At 38.6% G+C, this 16,874-nt stretch overlaps 1 protein-coding gene across 1 annotated transcript; it reads left to right on the plus strand.

Annotated features, from left to right (window-relative positions):
• Positions 1–2,725: 2,725 nt before the first annotated feature.
• On the plus strand, positions 2,726–16,695 carry LOC143183427 (uncharacterized). Its single transcript, XM_076384944.1, has 6 exons — positions 2,726–2,963; positions 4,397–4,546; positions 11,601–11,761; positions 13,655–13,757; positions 15,625–16,157; positions 16,439–16,695. The coding sequence occupies exons 1-6, from the start codon at positions 2,726–2,728 to the stop codon at positions 16,655–16,657; spliced, it is 1,404 nt and encodes a 467-aa protein (XP_076241059.1). The 3' UTR covers positions 16,658–16,695.
• Positions 16,696–16,874: the final 179 nt, after the last annotated feature.

Consider the following 16,874-nt stretch of genomic DNA (forward strand, 5'->3'; position numbering starts at 1 on the left):
TTTCAGAATTTTTTAATTTTTTTTTTATAATTTTCATTATACAAATAAGGTGATGTAGAATTTCATCTGTGCCCGCAGTAATTTTAAAATAACCGCTAAAAAATTTAAAGATTTTTCGTGAATTTTTCTAGCCAGTCTTTTATTTTTAACTATTTAACTACTATTTCATGCAGTATAACCTAATGATTTTATCATGTCTTGAAAGAACATATTTAAATTTACACTATTTCAAGGATAGTGGTGGCGAATGATAGATAAATATGCAAATTTGTAAAATTTACACTAGGCCGAATCTGGAATACAATATTTTTATACTCGACGTCGATGGTTTCGTGACTCTGATTACATGCGACGTAAATTTCGTTCTTTTATCACTCGTGACGATCGTACAACATGAAATAAATTCCACATTTTACGACTACTAACGAATTTTTCGACTCGCAAGATACTATCATTGCCGATTTTCACGTGACTTGACACTGAATATACTGCTTAAATTAGTTAAATTTCAAAGCCATGTTTTCTGTAAAAAAAGGAAGACAAATAATTATTTCATAACGGTGTTTCAGTTTCTGGAATCCGCAGTATCAGATTTTCGTATCTCTTGTTTGCTTCCATTGTTTTCGCGAAGATCCCACAAGGCATGAAAATCCTATTCTCAAACTTTACATTATTTATTAAACAGCAAGGTTCAGAATGAAGTTTTCCAATATGTTTGGTGAGATACATCAGTGGATTGAAAACATCGGGAAACTATTCAGCGTGTTTGCTCTGAGCAAAGGATTGTTGCGCGATTATGTCACAACTTTGCGAAAATAGAATCCTTTTAGAACTCCCTTTCAGTTTTTGAAGCAGACTTGTTTCTGAAAGAGATCGAAGCTTTTTCTTCCTCTGTGGAAGTGCGATATCATTCTCCTATTACTACCCAGAATATTAGTAATTAAAAAATGAAAAATTATTAATACGGTTAACAAAATTAATAAATGAAACATGAGAAAATGCTGGGATGCTTTTAAGATAAATGAAGGAATACTAAATCTCCGACCTGAAGTCACAACAGATTAGAAAGAAGATAAGTTCCTTCATTTAAATCAAAATAAATTGAAAGGCGAACACGTTCCCAGATTAAAATTGTGAAACTTTGCAGACCCACGCTTCCTGATTAACGTTGGAGTATACCGAGAATATTTAAGCACTTTAGCTAAATTCAGGCCGCGGAAAAACACGATAAAATTTTCAATTAGAATTAAGTCGATTAAATTTAACTCTGATTAAAGATTAGTGAACACTGGCTTTTCTAATTAAAGCTTAAGATCAATTGAAAGAGGATGCGTTTACCTGTTAATCAGAGCAGATTGATCAATGCAAAGTTTTCTTATTAAACTTACCCGAGACTTTGAGGAAGAAGGAGAAGAAACAGAAAGCGTCCTTATCACACTGTAACACTAAATTGTATCTCATAATTACGCTATATGTATACTCTGGTTTTTCCAAAGACAGCGAGTATAGTACATGAACTGTACACCGTTCAATAACTTTGATTGATAACATGATCGATTGGATATTGAGTGCACACGTTTAGAAGTGTTTAACCCCTGGTCTAGGCGAGAAGATATTGTCACGTCGAGCGTCGCTGAAAACAAAAGGAGGATAGCTGAAGGTCTCCACAATAGCCATTGAGCCATAAATTGACTTGCTAATAACTAATTAATGAATAATTAATTAATTTATATTTTTTCTACTATTCAAACTAATTTCCGCATATGCAGTTTCACAAAAGTCATAAAGAAGGAATATATTATCTCTAACGATATATGTTTCTCAATTTCTCAAACTTAAATCTACGATAGAAAGAACAAGGGATGGATATAGAGTCTCTTAAAAATGAAGCAGCTTTTTCATCCTCCATTCAATTTTCGCAACAAATTATTTTGTCTGATCGAAAGTGTACATATTTCCTCTCGTAAGTTAACTTGCTTTCCACCCTTAATGGGTTAAGAGGCTGACAAAAAAAAGTTTGTATAAACCTGCATACATGTAGGTATACAGGTTTCCGAATAGTTATTAATTTCAACGATGGAAAACTGGGATAATTAATAGGCAGCCCAGGATTAGACGATAGTCAGGAAAAAAGAAGTAACAAAAAATCCTCATCCACATGTCATCAGTAACCCCCCGCTATTAAAGCTTACATAAAATGAATAAGCATACTCTGCAAGCTGAAATATTAATATAGAAGAACAGAAAGCTAAAACTACAAAGAAATTAACAGAATAATTTCCCTCTGTTACCAAACACAACTATATCATTTCTTAAGCAGTTTCCGAAGTTTCATCGAGGAGCTGAAATTCAACATTCAATCCATTAAAAGCAAATCATCCTCTCGCGTATTCCAAAGAGATCACAAGCACGATTACCATAATCGACATCGAGCCGCGAGCCCATCAAGTTTTCTTCAACCCAATTAGCAACATTTCACTCTAGGCCTGCTGCCAGAGGCTGATCTGGATATCAAGGAGAGGACATTCGCGATTGCTGGCGGTAGCGGTAACCCGTGGTTGTAGCCGAAGTGACCGTGGCAGGGGCCCAACATGTGCTAGGCCCAAGCAGGCAGTTACTTACACGGTCAGCCAGTCGGTCAGTCGTCTTTCGCTGGTGTGCTTTGAGGATTCGTGTGAAACGCGCGGATGCACGTCGTCGGAGGTGAACTCGACCAGCTTCGGCCATGATCTTCGGACACTTTGCGCTTGGGCTGCTGCAATTCGTCGCGCTCGTGAGCACCTCGTTTTCGATGGAAGCACGGTGGAATGCTTTATCGCGAATGTCGAGCGGTGTTTGCGTTCTGATCATCTTCCCGCTCAACACGCATCAGTGGTCGCTGCTGGGCTTGAACCTGTGGCCGAGCCAGACCGTCGACAGGCCGTCCGACGAGCTGGATTCGAACAAGAATTCAATCTCAAGGAGTGAGTTCGACACCCTTCGCGCCCTTTCCGCGTTTCACCCTTTGCGGGTGGCCGATGCACTTTTTCGGTTGCAAGGGAGAACAGTTTCTCTGGGCTTTGAGATTCGTGGTATTTCCAAGTCGAAATTGGTCGTTGATATATAGTGTCTACCTTTTGTTAAAGCTGAATATTTGACGATTGGAAAGTACCTTTCGGAAGTCCTCATTGTTCAAGTAAAAGTTTCATTTTTGTGCATCCTCTGTGTCTGTAAATTTGTCAATTTTTCGTCTGGATTATCTCCATTTTTTGGATCGTTTGTCGATGCTTTTAAAATTTTAGTTTGATAGTGCTCTCGTATCTAATGAATAAACATGAATAAATACTGTGGAACATGCAAAATAGATATTTGCATACAGAGTTCATCAGATTGTTTATGTTAAATTATTCTAATACGATATCTATGCAATATTTAAAATTAAATTGGGCTTTAAAGGTAAATTTATTTATTTAAGTAAATGTTGTAGTAAATATTGATTTATGGAATGACGGAAACGGGACGTTAGTTAATAATCAATGGGAAAGGATAATCCAACATCCCTTTGTCTATAAGTTCGAAATTTCGTGATTTAATCATCTCACTAATTGCTTATTCATTACTATAGTCATGTTTATTAATCTGAATGAGACGTGATTTTACCCGAGTGTTAACATACTCCACGCGAAATGCATGATTCGTGCAACTGTTAATTATAATATTCATGAATTATGAGAGCGTAGCAAACACTTCCCTATTCACACCGAAGTTCCAAGGTGTCTCGTGCTCGAATTCTGTCGCGAGAATCATGAGGATTTGGTATTCAATTTTGAAGATCTCTGAAGCAAAGAATTTCACAATATATTATCCCTTACTTCGTACACGGTAACTAATTAACATCCCCACTAATTTTATCTACACGTTTTATAGCTAAAGCAATGCAAAAGCTGCTTTAAAGTTTTCATATGATCTTGTCGGACAATTGAGTCAATCAATTTCAAATCTTTTATTTATTCGAAAGAGTTTATCAAAAAACCCATCAACATGTACCTTTAGAAATCCATATACACAGGTAATCAGCTAATATCAATGTTTATTAATCAGAATAAAATATAAGAACACTCGACAAATCGAGTAAGATTCATATCACTGTACACTATAATATTCATGAGTTACAAAAGCACAGCAAACACTTGTTACTTCAAAGTTTCTCAAAACCCACCTGTTACAATTACGTCTCAAGAATTTTCTTTCTTTCAAGTGTATTCGCTTATTTAAAAGCAGACCATAGTCGTTGAAATCATCTGCAAAGAGTTTCTCCATCTTTTCTGGGTGCATTAAGGGTAACCGCTGTTCAAAGAGATCCCGTAGTGCATCGTGGTTTCGTTATCTTTGAATTTTCCCTCGCTACCGGTTGCAGTTCTCAACTTCTTTCCCACACCGGTGCAAGAGGAGTGTCTCTCGCAGGACAAACGGCGACAAGGGATATGCATGAACACGTATGAGTGCCGTATTCAACGAGGAAAGTCCCATGGACCGTGCGCGCTTGGTTTCGGCGTGTGTTGCATATGTAAGTATAGCCTGTTATGTTCCATTCAGCGAGCGAGCGTTTCATAGATTCTATCTTGGAAATTTTCAGTTCGGGAACAAACGGACAGCGCGTACTTGTGGTTTGAGTTTCGGGACATTTTCGCGAAACGTTCATAATTTATCAATCGGTCGATACGATTAACTCAAACGAAATTCCTCCCTGTTTTTTAAATGAAGCTTGTATTATTGAGTATTCCTCGAGCAGGGTAAAAGTTTAACCCTGTCCTTTATGAATAATATAACTTTGAAATTTTTTTATTTCGATTCTTTATTAGGGTGCAATACGTTCATTAGTCCAATAAATAAATGAAGAAAGAAACTATAATGCATTTACAGTTGACATATTGGAATGCACAAAGTTGATCAACGATATATTGGATCAACGATCCAAGACTGACATCGTTAGGAAATCGAATTTACTTTACGAATTTTCCTGCTCTCAGAAAATAGAACACTAGTTCCTTTCGCTAGTTCATTCGTATATAAACTCTACCTCAGATGCATTTTTTACGTCTGCGGTAGTGGCTTAGATATAACTATAGAACTATACAAAGCACTCTTATTACAACTTTTTATAAAAACACTTTGATATTTATATTTACATGATCTTCCTTTTTAATACTTGCAAAACATGCAAACGTAGATATTTTATTTCTCTCGATAAGCCGAGTAAATTTTATCGATATTCAATATTTAAGTTGATACGTAGCTAGCGAAATTATAATCCAGCTTTATATAGACCATTACACAGCTGGAACAGCGATGAAACATAATTATTAAAATCCACGTTGCGTCAGTCTAGGCAGTGTAAAAGTGTTGCACGAAATTTTTTGTTCCATTCTAAAAGTAAATGACATTTCCACTCTCTGCGTCGACTGTTCTCACAGACAACGGGTACTGGCAATCGCAAATTGCTCAGTCTTCTGTATGGAAGCACTTATAGACGTTGCATTCTCATTTCGCGTGGAACATTTCACGTATATCGCGTCTGAAACTTTGCCACACGGTGCACTGTACCATTAATATCAGTACACTAAACTCGCACAAAGATTTCACTGTTGCAAACTTTTATCACACTCTGTATACACAAAGTTGCTTCTCATCAATACCGAGAGTTCGCGGAGTTTCTATCTTTGTTGGCTTGTCTCTTGACAAATCGTTCAGACACTCGAGTTAGTTCAGTGAAATACTCTTGAAAGTAATTTGCGGAGTTACTGCTTTCTTAACTGGTTATTTCATCCGCTTATCAGTTTTTGCGAAATTGCCGACATGAACGTTTGAGAAACGGGAAGATTTCATTTGCAGAGTCTCCAGCTTCTCAAACTATGAAATATCTGATTTTAGAAACAAGTTGTTTTAGCGTAATGAAATTTTATTATACGACAGAAAATGATTTTCAAATTATCGTTCCTTAATTGACTTGGAAAGAAAGTGGAAGAAAATAAGAAAAATAAGTAGGATTATTTCTTCAAAAGAAATTACTTCTACCTGTCACAATAAGCTCACCAGTAACTACGCCTCTGCATAATATTAAGTATTAATCAGTGTTCCCAAATTTGACTCGATTCGATTACCAAAGCTTTCACCCGAAAAGTCCCCCTTTGATCGTGCTACGAATTATCACAAATCCCCCATATAGTGTCACCCGTCGACCACAACTTTGAAATAATCGATTTCGATATCGACGAGTTACATTAATGGTAACGATTTGTTGAGACATCGTCGGTGGGTTTCAAGGTATCTTGAGCGGCTCGCATCCTTAATGAGCTAGGACACGCTATAAATAAATTGGGCTGTCTGCTCCATTTTGTACGCGGCGGACAATTCAGTTCGGTGAGCGTCGATTTTAGTTAACGGTATCGCGCGCCGAAAGGTACGATCTCGTGGAACGCGTTCTCCTTCGGCGCGGAAAAAGAAACGAGGAAAAGAGCACGAAGAATAAGGGAAACGAGAGGAATACGCTTGGTACGAACCAGGGAAGAACGTACGGCACGAGTTATACAGTTACTTAATTGCGTTGCGCCTCGCTCGTCCGTCTGTCCCAGATAAAGAGATCAGTCTTGCGTATTTGCGACCTTTTCACCAATTTCTGTTTCAGAATCGCTATGTGATGATGTTTGTTAAGCGTACATTACACGGTTAATAATGGTGGTTCGATAATATAGACAGTGTGACATTACTGCAGTGAAATAATTAATACATTTTTTACTTTACTTATTAGCGTATAAAAGACGCTACAGACTGGATACACCTGCCGAAAATACATGACGGCAACAACAATGCTTTTTCTATCTAGGACAATTAAGAGGTAACACTAGAGTACTACTAGGTATAGCTAGACCATTACTGGATACCATTAGACCACTACTAGGTACTACTAGATACCACTAGACCACTACTAGGTGCCATTAGACCACTACTAGGTACTACTAGATACCACTAGAACACTACTACGTGCCATTAGACCACTACTAGGTACTACTAGATACCACTAGAACACTACTAGGTGCCATTAGACCACTACTAGGTAGTACTAGATACCATTAGACCACTACTAAGTACTGAAGATGTAGGGCCAAGGGCTAAGGCGGGTTAGTCAGAGAAAAGGTACTTACCCCGGAACCCCAGGAGAGGTCCGTCCCCCGCGGTGCCACGCAGGCAACTGAGAAATTGCCCCTCACGGGTTGTATTTATACCCTTCTGAGACAAGAAGGTAATTTCGTAAATAAACGTGATTGGTTAATTTTCACCTGTTCTGAAGTTCCATTCCCCGCGAATTATGAAGTCTATTATCGGTTCCGTTAATTGATTATTTTTGGAATTTATGCGTTTACTTTAAATTATTTAACAAGCTGAAAGTATTTCCAAACAATTTCTTGTAATTTACAACTGGGGGAGTAATTCATTAGAAAAGCGTATTTTCATTTCTCGTCTATGGTTCATGAGCTGATGTGTGACAGGTAGAACTTGATGCTCCTTTCACTGTGTACATTGCACAGTCTTGTTTAAAGTACGACAATAAGTGTTAGCTAACAGAGATGATGATGTCTTTCTATGATATTGTTTATCATTACCACTAGACATACAAGAAATTGAATTATCTTGCTTGTTAAGTGAAGAATCAATAACTCTGTTAGTAATCTTATGGACAATTTTTGTCTATAACAATCTTTATAAAAATTGCCGAAGAGTTAACAGATATTATTCTTCAATAAAAATATCTAACTCTTCTAATGCTGCAAATATTTTCAACAAATACGAAGATAAATGGTTTTCTCGTATAGAAATTTTGTAGTATTTTATTTTTGAGGTCAGTTGATAAAACCTCTATAGTGTGTAGTAGCTTTTTGGTTCACAAGACACGCTAGATACAATACATAAAAAGCGTTTCAGATATCTCGCTTGATACTCTCTATGTGTTTTCTGCGATATTGTTTTCTACGCTGAACTCTATTGATTTTAAACTGAATTTGATACTGGATCTTTGTTGGTCGTATAACTTTCGCGTTTCTAAAGTTTTAGTAGACCTTCTAAAAGCTATTCTACAAAAATATCATTGATCTACTTCTCAACTTTTTTAAGTGAGTGTTCGTACACCTACTGACAATACTTGTACTATAAATACACATTCCCATGCTTACTCTGGCAGAATTTCAACTGTCAGTTCTTCCTATTTTAAACTTTTCACTATCTCGATATTTACGTTTTTATCAATGAACCCATAATTTCCCCAAAAAGATGTGATCTCACTTTCCTATCCTGTCAAATAATTTCGTATTAATTTTATTAAGATAAGATAACGTTTCGTAACTAGTTAGTCACAGGAAATTTCATAGAGGCACTGTTCGCCATTATAGCGGTAAAATCTGAGCAATTCCACAAGTGGAGAACGGGTTAAAACCTGAATCACGAGTTACTGTCGTCGGTTATCGATTCGATTCGGGAAAAATACGATGGCTGCGACACAATCTTTCTGATGCTCGTCACTCAATTAGCCACTCGTTATCGATCGTTTTCGTGAATGACTCGGAGAGAAAGTAATTTTTATGTGGCAGTGGCTCTCTGCTATGTAATTGCTTCTCTCAGTCAGTTTGGTTGTCGACACCTTCAGCATCGAACCAGCTGCTTTACATTCAGTTATGCATACCGAATGTATGTTCTGTAAAAACGAGAACGTGTTTTCAACCAGTTTCCGTATTCCCCATCCTTGACTTCCAACTAGACCGTTCTTACTGCAGCATGAGAGGTATTTTAAGACTTGGCATAAAATTTGCTTAAAATCGTTGAAATTAGAGATAGTAAATAACAAACAAAAGATTGTGGAATGATAGAAACAGACATATAAAATAGCAAAAGTATAACAAAATGTAAAAAGTGTTATATTATCTCTCTATTATCGAGTGCTTTGAATATTCTTCCATTAAATCTATCCTGCTGTTAATTTTTTATGACAGTAGCGCCGTGACAATAACGCGACAGAAATAATTTGATAACACTCGAAGACAAATAAATATTTTTCGAACAGCCATTGATTAATTTAATTAATAAATTTCGTATAATATTATCGCTACAATCAAACTTCCTTTTCAATAGCCTGCTTCTGGAGAATGATTGTCTACATTGGGCGATTGTGGAACACTATCTGAACACGTGTTTTGTTCCATTATTTCAACTGATTTCATTGAATCGATTAATTCTCCTTTTCAGGAATGCTCCGACAATTGCTTTATAGAGTAAATGATTATATAACACTCACAGTAACCATACACCACGAAATTTAATAATTTGAAATAAACGAAATACAAACAAAATGGAAATCAACTTCACACAGATTGTACGTACTCAAAAATCATTCATCTATATACGTACACTTCTCCACAAAAGGTTAAGCTTTAAAGGAATTTCCAATTAAAAGTAGCAGATAGCCCATCGAAGTCTGTGAAGCTTCACTTTCAAATAACTACAAAGACGTGTACCTTTACATGCCATGAACTTTATAAGAAAAAACAAACTTAATCCTACTTCCTAATAAGCTGAAACGAAATTATCTTCAATTACCATTCCACTTTTATCACTCGTAGCCCAATTATTCCATCCGAAATGTAACCCTCTTACAAATAATCGGCTGCTCATACTGGTTCGCGCGACGAAAGAACCTGCAAAGCAAGGAAGGAAGGAAGGGAAACGAAGTGAAAATGCGGCTAATGAGAAGGTTAGGTCTTAAGGACCTAACGAGACATTGCTCTCCGCAGAGGCACCGCTCAGTAAATTTTTAAGGCTGTCCGCCGGCTTGTTTTCCGAGCAAAAGAGGGAGAAAAATGTCCGCGCGGAGCTGCCAACCGTTTCCCTGGGGTTGCAGCTGCCTTGAATAGAGCCCCCGTGACTCTAAAACGACCGCGGAACGGTTGAATGAGGAACTCATTATCGGGACTCCGGGCTGCTTACGAGACCGTCGCGTTGCGATTAATAAACCCTCCGCGAAAATAGTTCGCTCAACTTCTGAACTTCTCCAGGAATGACCTTTGGTAATTCCCCGTCGGTGGTTTTACGCCATGGAACTTCTCCGCGCCACTCTGCTCTAATTGTACCCCTCCCAAATCTTAATTACGTTACCAGTCGATCCTTTAACGAGCATTTCTTGCGGTTTCGAAATGATTTCATCTCCGTCCAAGGATATAATTTTCTTTCAGCTTGCTTCTTTCTACCTCTTCTGTATCGCTGTTTTTTCAATATTGAAATCGCTATTTTAGCGATTTAATGAATTCTGTGAAAATTATTCCAGGAAATATTTTCCTGGTTTCGTGTAACGTTGATTTTTCAATTTACTCTTTCCGTGAAAAATTTCGTTTCCAAAAACAAGCAAAAAATATGAAAATATTGAAGTTTAGAAAATATGAAAGGGTCTAGCTTTAAATTAATTATATGCCGCACATATCACACTGTTCTAGGAAAAAGTAAAGTACTACTGGTCCTAAACTTATAGTAGTCATTTTCATTTCGCGAATCATTAGCGAAGAATTCACGCAAAAAGTCACGCAAGAAGTAAACGGTACCTGTTCTTTGATTTCCTGGCCACGATCATCGGTCTCGGCATGCTTTTCGGTGTTAGACTGGCTTCTCAGCATTAATCTTTGTCCCATTTTACGCGTAAACATGGCGCGCACTATCGAGTCGGGTATCATAATTTATCGCGGTACCGTTGCCGCAGTTTCCCATGTTGTAGGAGTACAGCAACTTCTTTTCCCGTTATCATCGTCCCAGCATCGTAAAAATATCAGCATATCTGCGTCGCATGAAACTTTCGAAAGGCGTAAAACCCTCGAGTGGAATCGATTTTGAAATGGATCGTAAATGTGGATGTATAGCCACTATTGCGGGAAAATCAATTTCGAAATTTTGAGAATAAATTTGGTTCAACTAGGTAACTCATTTTAGTTTAATAATAATATGAAACAGCTGTTAATAAAATCATTGTTCAGCTGACAGTCGAAGGGAATTATCTACTTAAAAAGAATTGCAAAATCTTTATTCAAAAGGCTTCAATTTTATTTCTTAGGCTAATTAGAAGATATCAGCAACTATTCTCAAAAATGAGTACAGAAAGAATTGTTTCTCAAAAATCAGTCTAACAGTGGCATTAATAAAACAATATAAAATCAAACTTTTCCTCTGCATGCGAAAACAGAGTCCAACTACCCAACCACTGTGTCATACGATTAGTTCGGACAATCGATCTTGGACCGTGTGGCAACGAGCACAAAGGACCCAAAAAGAGCAACAGGGAAAAGGTCCTTATCGATGATCCGTGTATTGTGGGCACATTCTGACCACACGAGCGCACTCGAATTCTTTGTTTCCCGTGCATGGAACAGACTGAAACTGGATCAATATTTTCGAGCAGATATTCTCCGTCGGAGGAAACGTTTCCCTATGCGCGCATAAAAATAGACTGACCACGTCCATCGTCCAATTGGACGCGGTCTTACCCTCCGCCACTTGGCGTTATCATTCATGGCCTCTTCTTTTGTCACAAGTTACGACGAGCTGCGACCAGGAGGTGCAAAATAATCTGACCTACGTAACCAGCCCCGGCTTTCCCAACCTCATTGACGGGCCCATGAACTGTTCAGTGGCCGTGCGGAAGATCGATAGGCAGGTCAACCAGCTAAGGATCGATTTCGTCCACTTCAACATAGTAAGCCACGCAGCTTTGTCATTCTTTGCTCTACTAACGGCGTATTAACCCCTTGCAAATACTACGCATTCGTGATTCCGCTGACACGCTTTTCAACGCTGTCCCAAACGTAAACGCGAGGGATATGGACGGGCACGAACCACCCCCGACACAACTTCGCTGGCTGCCACCGTGTTTCACAGTTAATTGCCCAACCAAGGGTCTGCTAAACGAAAATACGACTCCGCAGGACGAACGGTTCGCCCTCGGTTATACGAGCACTGAGGGGAACCACGTCGCGAGATTTAGCCACGTCGACGCATAAAATTTCGAGATTGTAAATCATCCTGACCTCCGGGCCAGGGGAATGAATCTTTGAGGAGGACTGTTTAGAGGTGGGTTAATTTGGTTAGACCTCACTTGGTTTGTGGATTCGGGGTTGTGGTCTAGCGAAGAGTGGAGTAGGTGAAATGTAGCTTGTAATATTTTGTAACTTGTATAAAATGAAATGTTATGCTTGTTTTGTAGTATTGAGGGTTTCATTTAAATTTCCTGGTTTCATGGTAGCTCCAACGAATTTACGGAATAACGTAATTTTAGGAAAATAAATTACGCAGCCAGCGAAATTTTATATTCACCAAAAACATGAGTATACTGTAAAATATGATTTTCCATTTCCATCTCGTTTCTGGGTCACGAGAAAAGTGAAAAAAGTTATGGAATATTTTTTTACATTTTAAATCGACAGTCTACTATGTTGAGAAAAGAAACGTATGGCTGGTTCACAGCGTGCGTTTTAGAACTAGAGCTCACTTTTGCAACGCTACAATCATCGCATGCTTGGGTTGCAAGTTACTGTATAGTATAGAGGGTTAACGACACTGCTGTAACATCCTTATGCATATGTACATATCTGTATATCGGCATGCCTCGAGGCGAAACATGCTATACATTCTTTGCAACGTTCGACTGAATAAGTTCTATTGAAATAAAGCAGCAAATGATGGTTTATATACTTGTTCCATTATTAATTTTTATATTGAAAGACAATTCGATAATACAACAGCTTGAGAAAGTAAAATTAAAAATCTTTCTGAGTAACTCCTCCTTTCACAGTACTGTATTTTCATTCATTCTACATCACAGTGCGGAGTGGAGTAAAAGAATAAAAAACTGAAGTAGTAGGATAACCAAACGACATTGTACGGGTAAGTACTTATCAGAGGCTTTGAGTCGACAAAATATGTATTATGTTTCCACTGTGGTCTCTGTTATAGAAGTGGAACAGAATATAGAAGATAGACTGCGAGTGAAAATAGACCGTCCATTGTCAGACACGCTGCCTATCTACTCCTTTAGATGCTATACCTTTTCTGTACCTTTCCTTTCTCGAATAAAAAAATTAACAAACTCTTTCAAAAACAATTTCGTAATAGTTTAACAAACCTTTACAAACTTTCGAATGTATGGCCACAAGTACGAATTCCTTAAATTTCAATATTACTCTTGGGAATTAGTAATTATCAAAAGATCTCCAAAGAGACGTTCATTCGATATCGATAATCATTTACCACAAATTCCACTCAGGTTTCATAAAAGTTTGAAAATCTATAGGATTTCTAGGACGTAATATCGCACGATGAAGAAGCGCATTAAATTAATTACATAAACAAGCCGATCGAAGTAATTAGTTCTGATTCTCGAGAAAAACGAATCGAAAGAATCTTGATAATTTCCTCGAGTCGTCTACCAGTTAATTAAAGAGCCGTGGAAACTGGTTGTCGGTTAAAAGGTGCTGTCTGCAATCTAGCCACTGCTTTAAGCATTCGAATACATATGTATCGGTCGGGTGATAAAAATCGTCCGCATTTACTGTACGACCTGTTCATTCAAGAGACTTATCGATCGTCGTAGGGTCAGCCCAATGCGAGGACGGGCGTATGTGACGAAGACATCATGGAAATCAGAACCGGCAACAGGGTGATTCAAATGTGTGGCTGGAACAGCGGTCAGCATTGTAAGTTAAAAAGATTTGCCAAAAAATTCCTGAAAAATGATTGGAAATATTTTTATGGATTTCCAGATTCTTTATGAATTCCATTATTTTATCAAATTAAATAAATCAGACATTTGAACGTTGTTCCAATGTAAATACCTACTTATCTCGTTGCCTCTCGTTTTAATTTAATAAATGAAGTAATGAAAATCTTAAAATCGGCTTTGCTTCAAGAAGTCATCTGACAAAAGTGAATAATATAAAGATAATAGAAATAGTACGTTCTTTAATGAAGTCGTTCTTGAAGAGATTAGAATAGGAAGTAACGTTGGAATATTAACACACCATCCTCATGGTATCCATTAAATTTCCATAAACTCCAAAAATTTCTCCCCTTAAGAAGTCGCAACTTTGCAGTTTCCCGCAGCTTTCATTCCCACTTCTTATTAAACAACTCTCTTCAAACTTGATAAATTAAATTCGCGCAATAAATCTCCACGAGAAGTTTTCCGTACCCGATTAAAATCTCGGTAATATCGTTTCCACGGGAGAGCGTGAAACAATCAATCTCTGCAGCGAAACTGCAACGTTCCTCTGGAAAGAAAAAGAAAGAGTGTGAAGGAACGAAGGAGAGAGTATACTTCCCAAGAGTTTTCGCCGATTTTGCCTTGGGAGAAGTTCACATTCTGCAAGGAGACTAATCGATCTCCTTCGTCCTTTTTCTAGATCGTACTGGAATTCACGAGTTTTGGACACTCAGGCTATTTCTCGTAAGCAGTGATCTCGTTAACTAATAATTATAAATGTTAATAACTTGCATGAGACACTGCAGGTAATTGTTATTAATATCTGTAGCAGAAATTGATGTTGCAATAATTACTTTAGGGAAGATATCAAATTTTCGTAAAGTACTTTTCGTTCGATTATTTTTATAATTGCCCCTACCGCAGAGCTTATTTGATTGGTTCCCCACCTTCTTCGAGAAGGTGTAAATATTCTTGGAAGACCATGAACTTCTCACTCGCGCCGGGACCTCTGGCGGGTTCCGATGGTCCTGGACTGGTCCTTGGACTGGCCCTGATCTCCCTCTCATCATTGCTGATCATCCTTGATCGGACCACCTTGGGAGGTAATCAGAGATATGTGGTCCAAGGAGTCCTTCCACATGATTGCCAGGTCCATCCGCCTCCGCCAGTGGTTCCGAAGCTGAGTTCGATCCACTGGACTAGTCCTTAGGCTACTAGTGGAAAGCTGCCACACATTGGCACGTGGTTTATTATCACAGGTGGCACAGTTTAAACAGTAACAATAGTTTCATAGCACATCATATACAATGCATAGATATAGGTCACTAGCAGGACCATAAGTCCCCCTCTATTGGTGTGTGGGAGCTTTGTTCAACAAGATTTCCCTAGTAAAAGTTCTCCTTGTATTTCTAAGGAAAATGTGAAACCCTATATCAGTTATCGACCAATTCATTTCCTTTGATAATATTTTTCTTACTTCTGCTAAAAACATGCGTAAATTAAGTAACAGTATCACATGTTCAGTTTGTTCCATAATAGATGACATGAATAAGCTATTGGCCTTTGGGGCCAAATAATCCTTTTAATCAAGTATCGCCTTAATTGAGAGGACTTTGAGAGAACCGCAACTAACAGTTTTCCTCTTGTTCCGCCTAGTTTACTAGACCCTCTTGTTCACATAAAGTTTGTACGGTACAACTACACTTCGACGTTTGCCGCGTAGAGTTGCGTGACTCCTGCGAGATCTGAGAAAATAGCCTAGTGTAGGGGTAGCGTAGTCGAAGTTACCGTTCGACAGTCCTGACCATCTAAAACTCGTGAACTTCTGTAGAATCACCTGTTCCTATGCTCGTTTCTCGCAGTGTACGTAGACGTGAACGAGAACGATCAGCCAGTAAAGTTGGATTTTCGACTGCCAACGAGCCTGCAGTCCCGAATGTGGGAGATGAGGATCGTCCAGTTGGGCTTCGAGCAGCGTGCCCCCACCGACTGCCTCCAATATTACCAGGGCCTCAATGGCACCCTAAAGACCCTGAACTACTTATCCAATGGCAGGTTTCTCGCTGGCCAGGACTACTTGCTGTGCATTCGCCAGGAAAGGGGGATGTGTGGCATATCCTACGCTCCTTGCACACCTGAGTCTTTTCGAATTGGACCCCGCAGGCTGTTGAACATGAATAACACAAGTAACAACGTGTCCTCTGTTGAGAATGGAAACTCGACTGCGCAGAATATGGCCAACAGTCCAGGTTCAGCTAACAACACCGAGATGGATATCGAAGGCTCAGGGGCGAATCCCATTGATCAGGATGGCCTCTCGAACGTTGTGGCCTCCGATCAGGAGCGATGCAGAGACAGAGTTCTGATCCCTTGTGACTTCGAGGAATTTATCACGGTAGTATTTTCACTTTGTTTTGGGGAACTGGGGAGGATACGAGGTGGACAGTAGGTGTAGATAAAGGATTGCTCTAGTTCCTCTGGTAAGTGGGTTTGTAGGTCCTCCTGTGATCAGTACTGTCAGTCAACGGGGATTTGTAATATATTTATGAAGTTCATGTACAGTTTTCTTTAATACCATTTCTTGGCATACTTTTTTAGATTGTAGACTTTTATGATACAATATTTTAGAATCTAGAAATGCCAATCGATCAACGATTTTAATATTTCATGTCGCAGCCTGGAAACAACGAGGCTGGGATTTGCAACCTTGAGCACTGTGGCAGTTCTCTGTGTGATCAAAGCCAGCTGGATCAGGAAGGGAATTGTCGCGTGGAGACCTGGGCAACGCCCTTCCGTATCAGAGTGGCTTTTGGCCCTGGACAGGACACAGGGACTACATTGGAGGACAATATTGGCATGTGCCTCTTGTATGAGCAGCTGCCTTGCATGGAGTGAATGGATACTGACAGATGACTTCAGAAGTGGTGCGAAACAAGTTTGGAACTTGTACGTGTTGCCCAAAGATTGATCTCCTTCTTAGAGAATAGATTTAGGGAATAAGATCTTAACATTCTGTATATCTATTATAATTTCGTCCTTTTTTGATCTGGATTTATCTCCATCAATTATTTCAAATGTAACTAAGGAACAAGTGAAATGTGCCGAGTTTATT

This window comes from Calliopsis andreniformis, chromosome 9, assembly GCF_051401765.1.
Source record: "Calliopsis andreniformis isolate RMS-2024a chromosome 9, iyCalAndr_principal, whole genome shotgun sequence".
NCBI lineage: Eukaryota > Metazoa > Arthropoda > Insecta > Hymenoptera > Andrenidae > Calliopsis > Calliopsis andreniformis.